This window comes from Neomonachus schauinslandi, chromosome 14, assembly GCF_002201575.2.
Source record: "Neomonachus schauinslandi chromosome 14, ASM220157v2, whole genome shotgun sequence".
In the NCBI taxonomy this organism is placed as follows: Eukaryota; Metazoa; Chordata; class Mammalia; order Carnivora; family Phocidae; genus Neomonachus; species Neomonachus schauinslandi.
This window is the reverse complement of record NC_058416.1, coordinates 68380320-68400448: the sequence shown is the minus strand read 5'-3', so window position 1 is coordinate 68400448 and position 20129 is coordinate 68380320. Positions and strand designations below refer to the sequence as shown.

At 44.1% G+C, this 20129-nt stretch overlaps 1 protein-coding gene across 1 annotated transcript in view; it reads left to right on the top strand.

The window, feature by feature from the left end:
- Positions 1 to 20129, top strand: part of DEPDC5 (DEP domain containing 5, GATOR1 subcomplex subunit) — a 125095-nt gene that overhangs the window by 45003 nt on the left and 59963 nt on the right. Inside the window, exons 18-24 of the mRNA XM_044921246.1 lie at positions 575 to 644; positions 2729 to 2765; positions 3451 to 3571; positions 6065 to 6285; positions 10709 to 10912; positions 12850 to 12985; positions 13972 to 14069. Coding sequence (XP_044777181.1) covers positions 575 to 644; positions 2729 to 2765; positions 3451 to 3571; positions 6065 to 6285; positions 10709 to 10912; positions 12850 to 12985; positions 13972 to 14069 — 887 coding nt within the window. The remainder of the gene's footprint in view (positions 1 to 574; positions 645 to 2728; positions 2766 to 3450; positions 3572 to 6064; positions 6286 to 10708; positions 10913 to 12849; positions 12986 to 13971; positions 14070 to 20129) is intronic.

Here is a 20129-nt window from a genome sequence, read left to right as displayed (position 1 = left end):
TCTCTTCTCTTCTCTTCTCTTCTCTTCTCTTCTCTTCTCTTCTCTTCAAGTAGGCTCCATGGCCAGGGTGGAGCCCAGTGCAGGGCTTGAACTCACAACCCTGAGATCGAGACCTGAGCTAAGATCAAGAGTCAGATGCTCAACGGACTGAGCCACCCCCGTGGCGTATTTTCTTGAGACCACTTTTTTCTTTCCTTACCTGAGTTATTCTTGCTTACCAAATGCCATTCAACCCATGAGTGATAATGACCACCCTTGGGCCCAGCATCATGCTGAGTATCAAGATGCAAAAGTATCATGGTATAAATAGATTTAATCCTTGTCACAAGGAGGAGAGTCTTGTCCAGTTAAGAATCAGGCCTAGCGTGAAGTAGTTTATGGAGAATAAAGAACAGTAATTAAAACCATATGTTTAATGTTTATAGTAACTACAGAACAAGTTAGAATTGGGGGAATCTGTGAAGCCTGAGACATAGGCAGTCACGAGAGAGCTAATCCACGGCTGGGGTTTTAACTGTGTCTTGAAGTTTAAAATGAAAGGGGCTTAGATTAATGACCCTTTTTTCTTTCACAGTTTCTATACGTCCAAAAGCCAGCTCTTTTGTAACAGTTTCACCCCGCGAATAAAACTGGCAGGAAAGAAGGTAGGTGTCACCAACTTGCAGCACCTTCAGGGACTGTCACTCATGTTTATTTTGGTCCCGAGATAAGCCCTTCTCCCCCCATGGTCATTAATAAGTTTAAGATATTTGTCTTAGAATTTTATGATTTTCCACATTAAATACATCAATAACAAGGCATACCCTCAGACTGTAAGAAATATCCTTGGGAAAAGTATGACAATTATTTGTAGTTCCTTAATAATGAAAGAATTATTCTTGTTATGATGTCACTGGTTTATTCAGACACTGGGACCTCTCAGGTACCTTTGGGGACAAAGACGTGGGCATGCATTGCAGCAAAGGGGAATATGATGAAAAGATCAAATCTTAGCAGTAAAGAAATTCAAACAGGAATTGGATTATCTCACCAAATGGGTTTATTTTACTTTATTTTTAAAAGATTTTATTTTTAGGTAATTGCTACACCCAACGTGGGGCTTGAACTTACAACCCTGAGGTCAAGAGTCGCATGCTGTACAGACTGAGCCAGCCATGTGCCCCTGCTTACCAAATAGGCTTAAAACAAAATAATTATACCAAGTTCTGGAAAAAGTGGTGAAATTGGTGCTCGAGTACCTGGTTGGTGTACCACATACTTATGAAAGGCAGTTCAACCGTGTGTATCAAAAGCAGTGCAAATGTTCATGCCACTTGATCAGATAATTCCATTTTTGGCCATGTGGTCTAAGGAAATAACTGAGGATATTGAATGCGAATAAGGTCTTTGTCCTGTATTATTTATAGTAGTAAGAAGTTGAAAATAATAGGGAAATGACTAAATAAACCACGAGATACCCACTTGATGGAATATATTCACAGCCAGTAAAAAATGCCAGTTTTAAGAACCTTCAAGGGTATGTTTGATGTAAGATGAAGAGAAAAGCAGAGTGTTAGGTATATAGGTGGCATACCAGGGTGCTCTCACCCATCTGCCCGTTTCTAGCAGAGCTGAACTCTGAAAGCTGTCCCATTGTGGCTGTGTTAGTGGTATCAGGGCCATTTCTTCCTTTTGAATGGGGGTAATGGGGAGTTAATGTTACTTGTCTAATAAGGAAAATGTTAATTTGGAGGACTGTGAGGACTCCTCCTGAAATAGACCATGTCAAGTAGTGAGGTGCTGGGAGAAAGGGACTCTGCCCAGAAAGGGCACCTCCTGCCCTCTCATCACAACCTTTTATACCTTTATCACAACCCTTCTGGGCAAAGTGGAACACAGAGGAACTTCTCTGCAACATGATCATTTTGTCTTTTTTTTTTTTTTAAGATTTATGTATTTATTTGAGAGCGCACACACACGTGTGTGAGCGGGGGAGGAGGGGCAGAGGCAGAGAGAATCTCCAGCAGACTCCCTGCCAAGCGCGGAGCCTGATGTGGAGCTTGATCTTATGACCTGAGCTGAAATCAAGAGGTGGACACCTAACCGACTGAGCCACCAGGCGCCCCTGCAACATGATCGTTTTAAAGAAGAAAGAATGAGTATTGTTACGAAAGTTTAAAGGGTCCTGAAAAAGATTTATTTGGGGGAAAAAAAAGCAGCTCTTTCCATTTTCTCTCTGCCTCTGTACGCCATTTCAGCAAATTGGGTGATCCACTGAGTGCTGAGCTCTTGTAGGTGTAGGCAGACTGGTGAGAGTACCATGGTGAAGGGGGAAGCGTGCATGCGGGGCTTGGGGTCAGGTAGAAGCTAGCCATGGTAGGACATACATGCCAGTGGACTGACCAAGAACATGAAGGGCTGGGCTTGGATTTTGGCTCCTCACCTGCTAACAGTGTAACTTTGAGCAAGTCCCCTTTTCTCTCTAGAATTGAATATCCTCGCCTGTAAGGTGGGGTGTAATGCCCCCATTGGATAGAGTTTTGAGGGTGACCAAGGTGTGAGGTGGGCCTAATAGGGCCTGACACCGAGGTGGCTGGGCCTCAAGTGTTCCCTCCTGCCTTTCCATCAGTTACAGTGAGGGGTAAGGCGTGGTCCCTTCCCTGGAGAGCAGCCACCTACATATTGTGCCTTTTGAGAAGTTCTATTCTGGCAGAGGAGGGAGTGATTAATTATCTATTTAATTTTACAGCCTGCCTCTGAGAAAGCAAAAAATGGCCGTGATACATGTGAGTATTTTTGAGACCTCCTTTCATCCCTTTTAGAAAGAGTCGCTAAGCCATAGCAACAAGATTATGTGAGGTTATATAAACAGTTCATAGCCAAGTTGGGAGACTTGAGTTCCCTTTGGAAGGTCCCTTAACCACTTTGTATATTTTGTCCCGTCAACTGCAAAATTAATGGTGACAAACCTTGTTTTTCTTTTCCATAGGTCGGTTATAGGGATTGGGTAGAAAATTTTAAAGTACTAACTGCACTGCATATTAAGATGATCTTTTTTAAGTGGGATCACAGAAGAATGAAATACCACCAAAATCTTCCCTTTATTTAGTGCTATACTATTTTTAAAAGATGTTTTATTTATTTATTTTGAGAGAGAGAGAGAGACTCTAAAGTGGACTCTACACTGAGTGCGAAGCCCGATGCGGGGCTTGATCTCACGACTGTGAGATCATGACCTGAGCCAAAATCAAGAGTCAGATGCTTAACTGACTGAGCCACGCAGGTGCCCTAGTGCTAATGTTATTTTCTATGTCACTTTGACATGTAAGTCATTTAATTTCAGCAACCCCCACTTTTCTCAGGGGGACATGATGGTGATCATCTGTGCCTTGCAGATTTTGATGAAGGCCCTCTGAAGGCATCTGGTTGAAATGTGTTTTAATGACAATTCGTGTGATTTATGCATTTCAGCTCTTGGGACTCCAAAAGAATCTGAGAACGCCCTTCCCATCCAAGTAGATTATGATGCCTACGACGCCCAAGTGTTCAGGCTGCCAGGCCCATCCCGGGCTCAGCGCCTCGCCACCTGCAGGTTTTTTGCCAGATTCACTTTGGGGTGTATACAAAAATTGCTTGGGAAAACCTGAGGGCCTGTAGGGACCTTCATGAGAGCAACCCTGAAAATGTTTAAAATTAAAATTAGCCAATGGAAGCTATCCCATGTAGATCATTGGGGATTCTGTTTCCAGGTTCTCTGGCCCACCCATTTTGTTAGCTATATTTGTGGGAAGTATTTTCCCCAAATAAAGAGAGTGTTCCTCTGCTTTTTCTAACCAAGAGAAATAATTCACAGATTCTAGAATCTTCTTCTCACTGGGCTGCCAATCTTTTGGGTTTTTTATTCCCAGAAGGCAAGAGACCTTTCTTTAATTGCCTTTTAAATTTGCTCCATGGTATTTGGTCATATGATAGTCTTTAACTGTGATGTAGTTAGATTTACCAATATATTTATTTCTGAGTATTATGTAAAAAAATACCATCCCTATCCCAGGGCTTCCCCCCACCCCCCACCAGTGGACCAAATACCATGAGTCCATTTTCCAGATTTCTTATATATGCAAGTTTATTTAAGCACAATGATTGGAAGAATATGCATCCCTTCACATTGATAAATGAGCTTATAGTGGCCATATGATTGTCTCCTGTCCTTTTTCCTCATCTCATCCTAAGATGAAAACATTTAGAGCTCAGACAAAACATTTCCTAAATGTTGAGAACATTTAGTGCCGTTAACTACAGCTCTCCCACACATAGATGCTGCTTAGGCGCTCGGTAGTGCTTTCCTTTGGAGTATTTTTTTTTTTTTTTTTTGAGATTTTTATGTTTTTGACAGAGAGAGACACAGCAAGAGAGGGAACACAAGCAGGGGGTTGGGAGAAGCAGGCTTCCCACCGAGCAGGGAGCCTGATGCGGGGCTCAATCCCAGGACCCTGGGATCATGACCTGAGACGAAGGCAGACGCTTAACGACTGAGCCACCCAGGCACCCCTCCTTTGGAGTATTTAAGAATGCTTTCATGGTCCAAGATCCTTGGTTTTCTTTTTTCTCTTTTCCTTTTTTTTTTTTTATTCTTACGTTAATCCCCATACATTACATCATTAGTTTTAGATGTAGTGTTCCATGATTCATTGTTTGTGCATAACACCCAGTGCTCCATGCAGAATGTGCCCTCCTCAATACCCACCACCAGGCTAACCCATCCTCCCACCCCCCTCCCCTCTAGAACCCTCAGTTTGTTTTTCAGAGTCCATCATCTCTCATGGTTCGGTTTTCTTTTTTCTAATCAAAGTTGGCAAGACCTGGTATTTCAGAGACTTGGGTTATGTGTTCCCTGAGGGAGCAGACCATGTTTTAATTGGTGCTCTGTCCCCTGTGCAGGACTGCGCAGTACACTGGTGTCCAAATATTTACTGTTGCAATAGTGTACATATGGTCAGCCCAGGGGATCTGTGTTCAGGCTGTTTAAGCTCTGACTTAAGACAAAATCTTTCCAGGTGGAAAGAGAACAGCTCTGATGCCAGAGGGAAAGCCCTGTCTGTAGGTGCTAACTTTTCCATTCTGAATTTTTGTCTCCCCATTGGGCTTCTCCCCTTTTGATCCTTCCTCCTACTGCTGCCAGAGTTTTCCCCCTTAGGGAGTTTTATGTTTTAATAAGGGTATACTGTTTTTTAAACCTTTATTAAGGAAATGTTTGAACATGGTCAAATAGAGTAGTATAATGAAGAGTGATCAGTGTCTTGTCAGACTCATTTCATTACTTTCCCCACATTTTACATTTTGCTTGAGTATTCTAAAGCAAAACCTTTTTTTAAACCTGTAAATACCATAGTGTATGTCTCTAACAGATAAGAATAAATAATCACAAGTACCAGAATTAACACTAATTCTTTAATATCTTCTAATAGCCAGTCTATATTCAGATTTCCCAATTGTTTCAAAAATGTGTTTTTACAGTTGGTTGGTTTGAATTGGGATCTGAAGAAGATGCAGACATTGCATTTAATTGGAATGTCTTTTTTCTGTAACCGTAGTTTGTGTTGCTTTCTTTATTTGGCTGATTGTTGTGTTACAATGTTTAACTTGTCCTCTCTTCTCTGGATTTCCTATAAACTAGCAATTACCTTCAGAGGCTTGATTAGATTTAGGCTCAGTTTTTCGTGCAGGAAGACTCTTGAGGTGGCACTGTGTACTTTGTCTTGCATCATATCATATCCTGCTTAGTTGCCCCGTTTTCAGTGATATGAGATGGATCGGTGGGGATCAACTAGGGTTGGACTGGAGCAGTCATGGCTTTATAGCTATGACCCCAGGACTTGGGCCATTTGAAAACGGTCAGTTCTTATACAGCGTCTCAAGCTGGTCAAGCAAGAATACCTCCTACATTATTTCCCAGTCATAGGTCACATTGGGGATTTTTGCTATTGGTTTCCCAAGTAGCTTGGGCTGGCAATAGGTTTGGGTGCTTTAGTTCTAGGTGGGGCAGCATCACTTGCTTGTTGGTAACTCATCGTCTCTCACCTGTCAGGTCTGTGCGAGAGCGGGAGAGTCACAATCGAAAGAGCGCCAGCTCCTGTGACGTCTCATCCAGCCCTTCCCTGCCCAGCCGCGCATTGCCCACCGAGGAAGTGAGGAGCCAGGCTTCTGACGACAGCTCCCTGGGCAGGAGCGCCAACATCCTGATGATCCCACACCCCCACCTGCACCAGTATGAAGTCAGCAGCTCCTTGGGCTACACCAGCACTCGAGGTCAGAGAGCTGAAGCACGGGCACAGCTGGGGACAGATGGGGACAGCTCCTTTCCTGTAGCAGGGGATCGGGGGGGATGGGATGTGACCAGGTGTGGGGTGTAACTCCCACATCTTAATTATTTCCATGCCAGTGCAATGAGTTTAAGTCACCTGAGCTGTATGTATGTGCCTCTAACACCTTTTCCCCCTTCACTGTAACTGTATACCGTTCCTTATGTTAATGTAGAGCTTTTCTTAGGCCTCGAGTCAAAGGTGTTTGCTTATTTCCTTTTTTAAAAATTTAAAAAAAAATTTTATTTTTTTAAAGATTTTATTTACTTGAGAGAGAACGAGAGAGAGAGAGAAAGAGAGCGCACAGAGGCAGAGGGAGAAGCAGACTCACTGCTGAGGAGGGAGGCCAACATGGGGCTCAATCCCAGGACCCTGAGATCATGACCTGAGCTGAAGGCAGATGCCTAACTGACTGAGCCACCCAGGCGCCCTGTTTACTTATCACTGCCATTTGTGCCATCCTTAAAACAGCCTTGGCCCCATAGTCTGCTTTAAGATTTCTCCTCGCAGTTACCTGCTAACCTGGCTTGCACTAAGGAGCACAGGTGCTGCTTTCTCTGTATCTTATCCTGCCATCCAACAGCACCTGCAGCTGGAGTCTACAGGCCCCTCCTGACTTTTTAAAAAACTTTTTATTTTGAGGGCGCGTGGGTGGCTCAGATGGTTAAGCGTCTGCCTTCGGCTCAGGTCATGATCCCAGGGTCCTGGGATCGAGTCCCGCATCGGGCTCCCTGCTCAGCGGGGAGCCTGCTTCTCTCTCTCTCTCTCTCATGAATAAATAAATAAAATCTTTAAAAAGAAATAAAAAACTTTATATTTTGAGATAATTATGGATTCATGGAAAATTGCAAATTACACATGCCCCCTACCCCCCCGCCCCCCAAGGACGTCCTGTGTACCTTTCGTTCATTTTCCCCCATGGCAACATGTTGTGTAACTACAGACAACATCAAACCCAGGAAACTGACATTGGTACAAGCCACATAGCTTATTCAGATTTCACCAGCTTAACATGTGCTCATTTGTGCATGTGTGTTTCTGTGCCGTTTGTTTGTTTGTTTGTTTTCTAAGTAAGCACCATGCCCAACATGGGTCTTGAACTCATGACTCTGAGATCAAGTCATATGCTCTACCAACTGAGCCAGCCAGGTGCCCCCTATGCAGTTTTTACTACATGTGTAGCTTTATTTATTTATGATTATCATCATAATTAAGATACCAAACTATTCCATCACTGCAAGGCTCTTTGTGCTACCCCTTTATAGCCATACACTCTCACTAATCATTCTCTTTCTCTATAATTTTAATTTCAAGGATGTTCTATAAATGGAAGCATAGCCCTTCTGACTTTTGATCACTGACTTAGGAATGTTGTATACACACAGCTGACCCCTTTTGCCCTCCTGGAAGGATTGCCGAAGGGTGAGGAGTGTTTTCTATGCCCCAGGATGTTGAAGAGGAAGGCATCAGCTCCAGCACCATATACACTGTGCCAAAGGCCTAGGAAAATTTTTGACAACAGAATAAAGTTCATTTGTTTTTTAACTGGCTCGAAGAATAAAAAGGAAATGCTGAAAGTGACAGGAGCAGATATTTAATTACATGACTATAGTATATAACCTGTGTCACCTACATTAATTAGTTTTAGCATTCAAAGGAATTTTAATACATTTGAAATTTTCTAGGTTAGCTTTTTCCCACTTTCTGGAAATTTCTAAGTTTGCATGACAGTTACTCCCATTTTGCTGAAAATATTCTTTTTTTTTTTTTAAAGATTTAATTTATTTATTTGAGAGAGAGAATGAGAGAGCACATGAGAGGGGGGAGGGTCAGAGGGAGAAGCAGACTCCCTGCCGAGCAGGGAGCCCGATGCGGGACTCGATCCAGGGACTCCAGGATCATGACCTGAGCCGAAGGCAGTCGCTTAACCAACTGAGCCACCCAGGTGCCCCTTGCTGAAAATATTCTTAGTAGGGTCTGTAACAAAAGCTAAATTAAACTAAACGTTAATTCTTTCAAAACCCTTGTTACTCTAAAAGCCAGATCTCTGAGGAAATAACCTTGTAGCTTTGAAAATAGTTTTCTTAAAAATTGTCTGAATAGTAGAATTGATTTCAATGTCCTTTAGTGATATTTGGGAGTTTATTGAAAAAGCTAAAAAGCGATTCACTGGGATATTGTAAGGCAGTATAATCTCTAGGCCCTTAGTTTACTGTTTCTCTGCTGTGTTTAGGGGGTCTTATCTATTTACCTACCCAATGTAACATAGAAAACATTTCCCCTTTCCTCTACATGTATTTTTGACCCACTATATCCCTTAGTCCTATTTCTCATCCTTTTCAAAGCATGAACTTATCTTTTCTTTTAATTGGGTTTTCTCCTTTTATTTTCATGATAACTAGACCATATTCTTTTTTATTTGGTAAACCAGAACATCAATTCATTAACAGTGAAAAATATAGCTTTCACGGAGATCTGATGTTCTCTTGCATGCAAATCAGCTTTGAGGAATTAACTATTGCTATATACCATGTTCTTTGGTAGACATTGGCTAAATATTGGTGGACAAGACAGATTCCTTGTGCCACGGAATTTGCATCTCTTGGGCCCACTTTCTAATGTGGGTGATTGCTTAGTGAACATGGGATGCACACAAGGGGAGCTGGTTGTGGGTTTTAGCTCTTTGATCCACTTAGGTTGTGTAGCCTGTGGCCTCCATCTCTTTAATAGGGACCTGTCTGCCATTGGACGGGGGACAGATTGAGTCTAAATATCATGTCACCTCCTTGCCTAGTCAACACCGGATGCATCCATTTCTTCAGTCTTTTCTCCCAAGAATTTTTTTTTTTTTAACACGGTGGCATTTGATTGCTTACTTATTTCCAGGTCACTGAGTCAGTGGGAGGGGGTTCTGATCCACTCAGTCATTAGGGCCCCAGGCTCCTTCTATCCTGGGATGCTGTGATCATTAGCACTGGTCTTCAAAGTTGGCACAGTAGGGGAAAAGAGAATGGATATCATGAGTGGAGATATTTGTGGTCCAGACCTTCAACTGGAGCATGGCACTTCTACCTGTGTTCTGTTGGCTGGAACGAATTTATTTTATTTATTTCATTTCATTGTATTATTTCCAGTGTAGTTAACATACAGTGTTATATTAGTTTCAGGTATACAGTATAGTGATTCAACAATTCCATACATCACCCATTGCACATCACAACAAGTGCACTCCTTAATCACTATCCCCCCCCCCCCCGGTAACTATCAGTTTGTTCTCTATAGTTAAGAGTCTGTTTCTTGGTTTGTCTCTCTTTCTCTTTCTCCTTTGCTCATTTGTTTTGTTTCTTAAATTCCACATATGAGTGAAATCATATGGTATTTGTGTTTCTCTGACTGACTTATTTTGCTTAGTGTAATATTCTCTAGCTCCATCCATGTTGTTGCATATGGCAAGATTTCATTCTTTTTCATGGCTGAATAATATACCATTGTATGTATATACCACATCTTTCTCCATTCATCAATGCTGGATGCTTGGGCTGCTTCCATAATTTGGCTATTGTAAGTAATCCTCCTATAAACATAGAGGTGCATGTATCCCTTTGATTTAGTGTTTTTGTATTTTGGGGGTAAATACCTGGTAGTGTGATTACTACATCATAGGATAATTCTATTTTTAATTTTTTGAGGAGCCTCCATACTCTTCTCCACAGTGGCTGCACCAGTTTGCATTCCCACCAATAGTGCAAGAGGTGGAATGAAGTTATTTAGCCCCAGCACAAAGGGGCTGTAGTCTCGTGTGCCTACACATTGGCTATCTCTGCCAGGGTCTGCCCTTCTAGGCACCAAATATCTGTTTTTATTGTTCCTTCCACATATAGAATATACTCATCTTATCTCCCAGGGAAAAAACTCAAGTCATTACATTGAGCTCAAAGTGTAAGGTCTCCAGGTGATGTGTGGTCCTCCCTATCCGGTTTTGGGGTGGCTTCATTGGGCCAGTAATTTAGGAACCCCCTTCTCCCAAGTATTTATTTATTTATTTATTTAGAAAGCATGGGGGAGGGGGCAGGAGAGAGGGAGAGAGAATCCGAAGCAGGCTCCACCCCCAGCACTGAGTCATGACCTGAGCTGAAGTCAAGAGTCGGATGCTTAACTGACTGAGCCACCCAGGTGCCCCTCTCTCAAGTGTTTAAAAAGTAAATCAAATGTTGCGTTTCATTATAGTTTGGTAAATGATTTTACTCATTTCTCTCACTCCCTAACATGTGTGATGTCCAAGATTCTGGTCAGCTTGGCTAATTGCCTGCCCATTCCTGGTTTCACCGTGGCTCTGTGCTTTCTCTTTGTGCCTCCACAATAACTGACAGATGTCCTGGAGAACATGATGGAGCCACCACAGCGAGACTCTAGTGCTCCGGGGAGGTTCCACGTAGGCAGTGCGGAGTCCATGCTGCATGTTCGACCTGGGGGATACACACCCCAGCGGGCACTGATTAACCCTTTTGCCCCCTCACGAATGCCCATGAAGCTCACATCCAACAGAAGGCGCTGGATGCACACTTTTCCTGTGGGTAAGTTGGTTGCTCAGGAAAGAGCCTGGGCTGGGAGTTACTAGTCCTGGTCCTTGTCACTAACCAACCATGTGGCCTTGGTCAAGTATCTCAACTTCTCTACACCTCCAGCGCCCTACTCATGAGATGGGGATAACCATGGCCATTCTGCCTACCCCAGGGGTTCTTGTGAGGATCCTTGAGGACACACTTGGAAAGGGCTTTGTAATTACCGAGCTGTGTAAACCTAAGGGCTTCTCATTTTTGTTTGGAAAGGACTGTACTTTGTCACCTGCTTTCTTTCTTAAGACTAATGCCCTTCATTCTTGTTCATTCCTTCCTCTCCTAGCTCTCTCTGGTAGTGATATTATTGTCTTGGTTACACAGAAGTTATGTTACTCTGTGTTTTCTCAGGGTTCTCTGACAACTGAAAAAAAAAACAAAAACAGTTTTTGAGAAATGGGTGAACCATTTCTTTTTTTTAGTTCAAATAAATTAAAAAAAAAAACAAAGGATAAAATAAGTGGGTTCTATTTTTTATAATGAGATGCTATACAGAAATAAAAATGAAGTACAACCACATCCAAACCTATGTTTAAATTTACAAACATAATGAAAGAAGCCCAACATAAAAAAAAGTACATTCTGTATGATTCCATTTAAATGAAGTTCAAAAGCAATCAAAACTTAAAAATTTTTTTTCTTCAAATTCACTGTTTTTCCTAGCCCGTCCTTTTTGATCTGTGTTCTCTCCTACAGAGGATGACAGTAAGGTTTTATAACGCTGTGGCTAAAATTAAACTTCAGCTTAATGGGCTCTGACTGGGCTAGGAAGGAACAGATGCATTAAACTCCAGGGTTTTTTCATGGAAGTGATCCTGCTGAATGCCTGTGCATGTCTAGTTACTTCCTTTTCCACTTGCTTTTAGTGTTAAAAGTTAAATAAGTGAGAAATGAATCTGGTTGTTTGGGCTGTAATGGGGGGGGTCACTCCCAAACTCCTCTTTGCCCCCCTTCTCCCTGCCATAATCAGTCACATGATTTGTTTCTTTCCAATGTTTCTTTCCCTATGTTGTTATCCCCACAAGCTCCCTTTGGATTCTCTTACGAGAACTGTTGATGTTTCTTGTGTGACCTCCAGCTCTTCTTGCTCCCAATTGTCAGGCACACTTTACTAAAACATGACTGTCTGGCCCCACTTCCTCTGTTTCCTCCTCCTGCCCACCTGGCCTGCTCATAGTTGAGGCCATCCTTTGCCCAGTTCCCCAACTTGGCGTCTCCTCACTCCTATGCTCAGATGTTCTTCCCCAAGCTCATCTGGTGGTCTCCTGCTTGTCTTTTGCCTCCTCCACATTTGGGATTTCGCACACATTGTTTCTTCTGCCCAGGTACCCTCTCCTTCAGTTCCTGCTAACCTTGCTGAACACTCCCCTCGGAAGCTTCTCCTTCCCCAGGAAACATTTTTTTTGGTAGATTTCACTAATCGTGATTTCTCTCCCGCCCACCCGATGTCTTTTCTGCACTTGCTCATCCTCTGCTCCTTAGAGTCACCATTGTCACCGTCTCATGTATTAACAGAGTCACTGACATTTCACTTGTGTGTTCCTTGTCGTTTAGTTTGTGTTAGCCCTCCTGGGAGGGGCCCTCTACTCCTCTACGTCAGTGTTTCTCCCCAGCGTCTCAGCTTGACACGCATGAAACAGCAGCTCCTAACGTATTCTTAGGCTGAACAGGGTGACAAATATGAGGCCCCACAGGAGGATGAGTCCTGCTTGGAAGAGGAGATGTCCTTTTGGGAAGCTGGAGGGTCATGTGTGTAATGTTCCCCTTGGTGTGCTCTCCTCTTGGTCTCTCCCAGCACGCATGTCCCAGCAGCTGGAAAGAAGGAAGAGTAAAGCTAAGTACAAAGCAGTAGCTCTTGGGTGGGAATGATGCTCAGTGGATCTTTGTCTGGGTAGGACCATCCGGAGAGGCCATCCAGATCCATCACCAGACCCGACAGAATATGGCGGAGCTGCAGGGCAGCTGGCAGAGGGACCCAACTCACTCCTCTGCAGAGCTGCTGGAATTAGCATATCATGAAGCTGCTGGAAGGTGAGGATGTGCGTAGGGCTTCAGAACGTCCCTTGAGAAACTCCCCAGCACCCAGGACCATGGCAGAACACAATCTGCTGACAAAATGTTATGTTTCTAAGACTTGAAGGGACGGAATGAGATCAAGCCCTTCCTTTGTCAGTGCCGTTCTTTTCATGGAGTCAAATGCAAAGCAAACAGCCTGACACTCTTGCCACACATGTTACCCAGGCCCTGCTGTAGCTTTCATTCAAAGCACACTTTGTAAACCTCAAACATGAGTTTTGTCTAAACCTCAGCCAAGGGTGAGAACGAGTGCTGAGACAGGTGGTTCATGCTGCGTGTTTCGGGCAGTCTGTGACTTCTGAGAAATTCCACTGTTGAGTTTAGAAGTTTCTTATGCAAAAGCAATGGAAATCAAGGCCTGCGTTTATAGAAACAACTCTTTGAACCCAAGTTCTGAATGCGTTACAAGGCATCCAAGAGAGTCAGTGCAGGAAGAAAGTCATTTAAGCCTTGACAAACATGAGCTGGGGTGACAGCTGGCCTCACTGTTCCTGTGATGCTTTAGGAAACAACTTAGCAAAGGGCAGTCTTTGACACCTTTTTCAATCACCTCGACATGCCATGGGTTGGATGGGATATGGGCAGGGCGTGACCCTCTTCATCAGCTTAACTTGGTACCTCTTTTCAGTCACCTCATATCCTCCTGTCCATGTGAGCAGGGGGAGGGCTGAGGACAGGAAAGGGCGGGCCGCCCAATATATCAGTGGGAGAGCAGTTTTTGGGGGGCCAGGGCAGGATAAGCAGGCCACAGGAGGCCAAAGCTGGCCCACATACCGAGCATGGCAGCCTGGTAGCCTCTGATATGGCTCCCAGTTGTTGCCAGCCCATGTGGCCAGATATTCAGAGCTGTTTTTGATGAAAACTCCTGGGATACAGGGTGAGCAGGATGAAAGAGGTGATGATATGCATTAAGCCAGGTGGCTGGGCTCTGTTCTCTGCAGGCACAGCACTTCCCGCCAGCCTGGTGACAGCATGTCCTTCTTGAACTTCAGTGGAACAGAAGAGCTTTCTGTCAGCCTGCTTAGCAACAGTGGTGCAGGTAACCAATCCAAGAGGTAACAGAGTTGGGATGCTTAGAGTTGCAGGCTCACATCTAGAAAAGACATGGGGGCCAGAGAAGCAGGGCCAAGTCTATTTTGGGATCATTTCAGCCACAATTTTGGGTGACCTATTTAGAAGCAGTGCTGTATAATGCATGGAATTATAAATGGGCTGCACATTATGTTTTTAGCCGAGAATACATTGGTTAAGCCTCATTAATCATTGACCTGTCAGTGAGTCATGACCAAGGGCCCCTTATGAGCTTAGTTTGGAGGGTAACACCAGGGACAGCAGGAGTGGCCTCTGCTGTGGAGAAGCTTCCAGATCTGTGAGTAGGGGGCTTACCCAGCAACATAAAAACAATCAGGAGAGGCCCAGAGGGGAACAGTGTGGTTCCAGTTGTGAGATCAGAAAAGAGAAGGGTGGCGTCTGAGAAGTGGGCATGCACCTCAGACTCGAAGGCACAGAATTTGGTTACCTAGAGAATTAGCAGGTGAGGGTTCTAGGTGGAGGTGGGGAGAGTATGAACTTCTACTAACACAGGTTATATGCTTTCTGGAAGCACTTGTGTATCTATCCTGTCATGCAATCATTCTAAGAGGGCATATGCTATTAAATATAATTTGCACATGAGGCAATTTGATGCCCAGAGGTGTAGAGATATTACATGAATCTCTCAAGCCCTTGGCCAGGTGTCTTGACTCAGACTGCTGTTCCTCATTTCGACCACACTGTTCAGAGTACCTTTAGGATGTAGGGGAGCAGGAGTTGGGATGGGTAAGGGCAGATTTTGGAAAGCCTCAAAGGACAGCTGTTCAACATGAGTGTGAAAAACATTAAAACTTGGGGGGTGGGGCAGGGTGGAAATGGGGCTGCTCTTCTCTGTCTTAGTTTTCTATAACTAACTTGCATTTCTAAAACTTTAAGCTAAGTTTTAGTAGAAGGTGTAGTGAAAGTGAAGTTGTACGAGAGTGGTTAATGAAGAATTCTTTCATTCGTTGGTTGCTTCATCCAACAGTATTTCTAAAGGTTTGTGGCTAAGTCTTGAAAAGCAGTTGGTAGTAAATGAATCCCTAAAGGATTAGAATTAATTCATTTCTTTCCTCCTTCCCGCCTTCCTTTCTTTTCTATCTATGTTTCTTTCTTTTATTCTTTCTCTTTAAATGAGAAAACGAATTGAATAACAATTTGGGGATAAGATACTTTTAATGACTGCACTCAGGGTTCTGAAAATGTCACTTGGCTGCCAGACTCCTGTAAAGTGCCTTCAGAATATCATAAAGGCAACCTTTCCATTTTGTTAATAAACCAAGGGGCCATTTTATAGGAACCCAGACTTTGAACTTCCCAGGCTGTTTGGGTGGGTTGTACCAAGGAGGGCTGCTCTGGGGCTCACAAGACTACAGTTTGAGCTAGTTTTACTGGTGACCTGAAGCAGGGGATTCTGGGTTCCAGTGGTAACAGCACTAGTATTTACCCTGACTAGTCCTGGAGTGATTCTGGGCCTGGGATAGCTAAGGTAGACCAGATGATTCCTCAGAAGATGAGTCTTTTGGAATTTTGAAATCTACTTTGAGGAAAAAAGGAAGTTTCAAAGAATCCTTATTTGGGGATGGTTGTGGAAAATCCTCTAATGACACCATCACGCTTACGCTATAGATCCATGCATCTGATGGGCCTCTCTGCTTGGATGACTCCGGAGGACCTCATCCTTAGTGTACTGACAACGAAAATCATGTCTTGTGGTTCCCCCACCCCCTCTCCCTCTTCTGTTCCCTCTTTCTTCTGACTCTGGCCCCTCCCCTCCATTCTCAACTGTCACTGCTTTGTTTCAGACCCCTGTCATTTCTGGCTAGGATTGTGATAGCAGCCTTCTAAGTGATCTTCCTGCTTCTGTTCCTGTCCCCTCTGATTCATCTTCCATACTGTCACCAAGGAGATAGTTCCAAATGCAAATCTGATCAGCCACTCCTCCCCATGTATAAAACCCTCCCGTGGTTCATGGCCTATAATACTGGTCATTGCCTGTCTCCTGCCTGCCTTGTGTCTTCATTTGCCACCACTTCCACACATCACTGCATGGAGAAAGAACTCAGCCTGTAGACTCTTTGGATGTGAGTCCTGACTCCACTTCTAATGAGCAGTGAGGCCCTCAGGCCAGGTAACCTCTGTGTGTCTCACTTTCATCATCTGTATCATTCGATGTGATAAACCACGTAAGGTGCTTGGAATGGTGCCTGGCGTGCATGGGGCATGCTCACTGAACGAGAGCTGCCACTGCCGGGTATGTTATGAGATGTGCATATGTTACATTCCAGCTATTGCTTGTGGCTCCTCTGAAGATCTTTGTCCTCTTATTCCTTTGCATGGACTAGTCCCCCTGCAGAATATGCTTTTCCCTTACCTTCAACCCTCGTTCTTCCTGGCAGACATCAGCTCAGTCTTTATGATTCAAGCCCAACAATACCTTATCTTTGAAGCCCTCCCTGATGGTTCTCTCTCATCCCCAGGCCTTCCCAGGAGATGGTAGGCATGTTTCCACAGAGCTCCATATGCATAATGCAATTGTACTACTTGGCATATCATGATCCCGCTGTTTGTTTCTATGTCTGTCTCTGCACTAGACTGAGAGAGCTTATCTTTATTCATCTTCTCCCCACAGTGTTTAGCACATTTATTGACAAATGAATTTGTGCTTCCACGACCAAGCTGCCATATGTGAGAAGCATTTGAACAGTCCACAAAATTATTCTCTTTAATTGGTATGCAAGTGCACAATTACATAAATATGTTCTAGAATGTGTAGCTTCTTAGAGAAGGTGTGGGCTCCTTGGATTCTTTTTCTAGTCAGGGTGAGAGCGTTAAGTAGGATCATCCTTACCTTTGCCAGTCCCTTTACAACCAGTAGCATGTGTTTTCAAAGGGGCCAGGGGTCATCAGGAGGTAGGCTGTAGCATTGGGCTCCCATAGGACTTGAACTCCCATCTTCTATCTTGTGCTTCCTGATCGATTATGTTAGCCAGCCACAGAAAGGATTAGATAAAAATCACTCCAATTTTTATTACCATGTACAATAACCAATTAATGTCAGAGCTATCAGGATATATCTCTAATCTTTCCATATATGTCATCACCTCCACCAGCCCCAGCCCTGTCCAAGATACCTTCCTCTTTTGCTTGGATTGTTGCAGTATCCCACAAACTGTTCTTTCAGCTTCCTTCTTTTGTCCTTTCATGTAGTTTATTTCCAGCACAGCAGTTCTTTGTGACCCTCTGAAAACAGAAGTCAGATCATGAAAATTCTGTGCACAGAACCCTCTGGGGCTTCCCAGTGCACCCGGATTAAAGGCCGAAGGTGTTACAGTAGCCGACAGAGCCCCCTGCCTCTTGCGACCCCTTTGTTACTCTCAGATCTCGTCTCCTGCTTCCCCCTCGCACTTGGGTGAAGTGGTTTCCCAAATGTATCAGGCACATTCTGCACCTGAGGTGTTTTCTCTTGCTCTGCCCTCTGCTCTGCCCTCACAGCGAAGAGCTTTATGGATAAGGTGCACATGTCTGAGTTTGCCCAGGACAGTCCTGGTTTGAATTCATTGTCCTGTATAATTACTAATAGTGTCCCCTTTCACTCTCGAAGGTGTCCTGGATGATAAATGATATGGCCATCCTACCCACAGCCTGTTCTATTCCTTCCTTTAGGTCTTACCCAAATTGCCACTCTTTACCCTGGCACTCCCCATCCATCTTCCCTGCCAGTTATTTCTCCAGAATACCACCTGTCATACTAGTTCTTTTCATTTTGTATTTTTTATTGTAAGCTCCAACAAGGCAAGGATTGTTTCACTCATGGCTGTATCTTCAGAACTTAAAACAGTTCCTGGCACGTATCAGGTATTTGAATGAATACTAAAAGCTTTCTGAGGTTAGCTTTCCCTCCACTGAAGAGTGCTTTTCTTCCCTGTCTTATAACCTTGTTGAACAATTAACTGGATTCCTTTTCTCAAAGGCTTGGATAATCTTTTTCTGCCTTGCTTGTTTTTGAAGTGACTTTCCTTTCAAGCCATGCACAATCTTCATGGAATATGGTTTGCTTTCTTCAAACTCACTATACTCTTACCCATTCCAGAAATGTTTCTGGAACTGTAGGCACTGTGCTAAGGCCTGAGAAGAAACAAAACGATTAAGACACCAGTTCTCACCTCAGGGAGCTCTGGCTCGCCATTCACTTGCAGTTCTATTTGAAGCAGTTTTGTGCAGGGTCACAACAATGAAAGGGAAGCCTTCTTGTGGGGAGCTGGACTTAGTGGTTACTGTGCAGTTTGAACATGTGACCTCTGCTACATTCTGATATGATAGATGAGGGAGTGCCCCAGCTGTAGAGTTTAGCCTTCAACCTTTGCTGATGCTCAGGTTCATCATCTTTATAAAGGGGATAAAGATCTTTACCTGCCTGCCTGCCTCACAGGGTTGTTGTAAGGAGCAAAGGTAGATTGGGCTCCTTAAGGGCAAAATTGTCACAGTAGGTTCTCATTTGGGGACAAAGTGGGGTCTAAATAAGCAACTAGTTATCTTTTCATTCATTCAAAAATAGAAAAGAGGGACGCCTGAGTGGCTCAGTCGGTTAAGCATCTGCCTTCCGTTCAGGTCATGATCCCAGGATCCTGGGATTGAGCTCCACATTGGGCTCCCTGCTCAGCCGGGGAGTCTGCTTCTCCCTCTCCCCCTGCTCATGCTCTCTCTCTCACTCACTCTCTTTCAAATAAATAAATAAAATCTTAAAAAAAAAAATAGAAAAGAAACAGGAAAACCTTATCTGTGACCTCCTGGGCTTGACAGTTTGCACCATCTGCAGGCACTCAGGCATGACTCAGATTTTCTCCTGCCTTTGGACATGATTCATATGCGAGTCACGATTCACAGGAGTGGTGCCTCTGTGGGTTTCCCTCCTGGCCCTGTAGAATTTCATTTCAAGCATTATTGGCTGGGACCTCGTACCTTTACTCTTCACTTGTTTTTCACCATGCTGCCCAGCAGTGACCAGTGGTCGATGACACTGGGGAGATAGTTTTTTTTTTTTTTTTTTTTATTAGAGAGCAAGAGAGAGAAGAGTGTGAGTGAGCACAAGCAGAGGGAGGGGCAGAGGGAGGGTGAGAAGCAGACTCCTCGCTGAGCTGGGAGCCCACCGCGGGGCTTGATCCCAGGACCCTGAGATCATGACCTGAGCTGAAGGCAGACGCTTAACCAACTGAGCCACCCAGGTGCCCTGGGGAGATAGTTTTTATCCCTCTTGTTTCTTTAACTGGGCACCCATTTATTTTTTTATTTTTTATTTTTTTAAAGATTTTATTTATTTATTTGACAGAGAGAGACACAGCAAGAGAGGGAACACAAGCAGGGGAGTGGGAGAGGGAGAAGCAGGCCTCCCGCCGAGCAGGGAGCCCGATGCGGGGCTCGATCCCAGGACCCTGGGATCATGACCTGAGCCGAAGGCAGACGCTTAACAACTGAGCCACCCAGGCGCCCTGGCACCCATTTATAAGACTTGTCAGTCACTGTCATTCCCATCCTTGGGGATAAATGCTGTAGATAATTTTGGGAAAGAAAACAACTGGATGCCATGCTTTCTTTCCCTGTGGTATTGGGACTCAGAATCTGCAACTTGGTATTTGTGTTGAGTATTAGGTACATGTGGCAGCCTGAGAGCTGAAGTAAAAAGTAAATCATAGCACACTGAGGCTGGAGGAAAGGGCCTCAGAGTCATTCACCCAGGCCAGGCTGGGATTTTTGTGGGTAAGGGCCATCTCTGTAGCCCAGAGAGGAGAAGTGACTAGCCCCACGCACAGGCTTGTAGATGTCACCCAGGACCAGTCCTGAAGGCTCCACACTGATTACCCATTTTGGCCTGAGGTTAGCAAGCAAAGAACATGTTCAGACTTCTTCTTCGTCTTCTTTTTTAAAGATTTATTTATTTATTTATTTTTGACAGCGAGAGCAAGCATGTGCATGTACACGAGCAAGCTGAGGGGCAGATGGAGAGGGAGAGAGAGAATCTTAAGCAGGT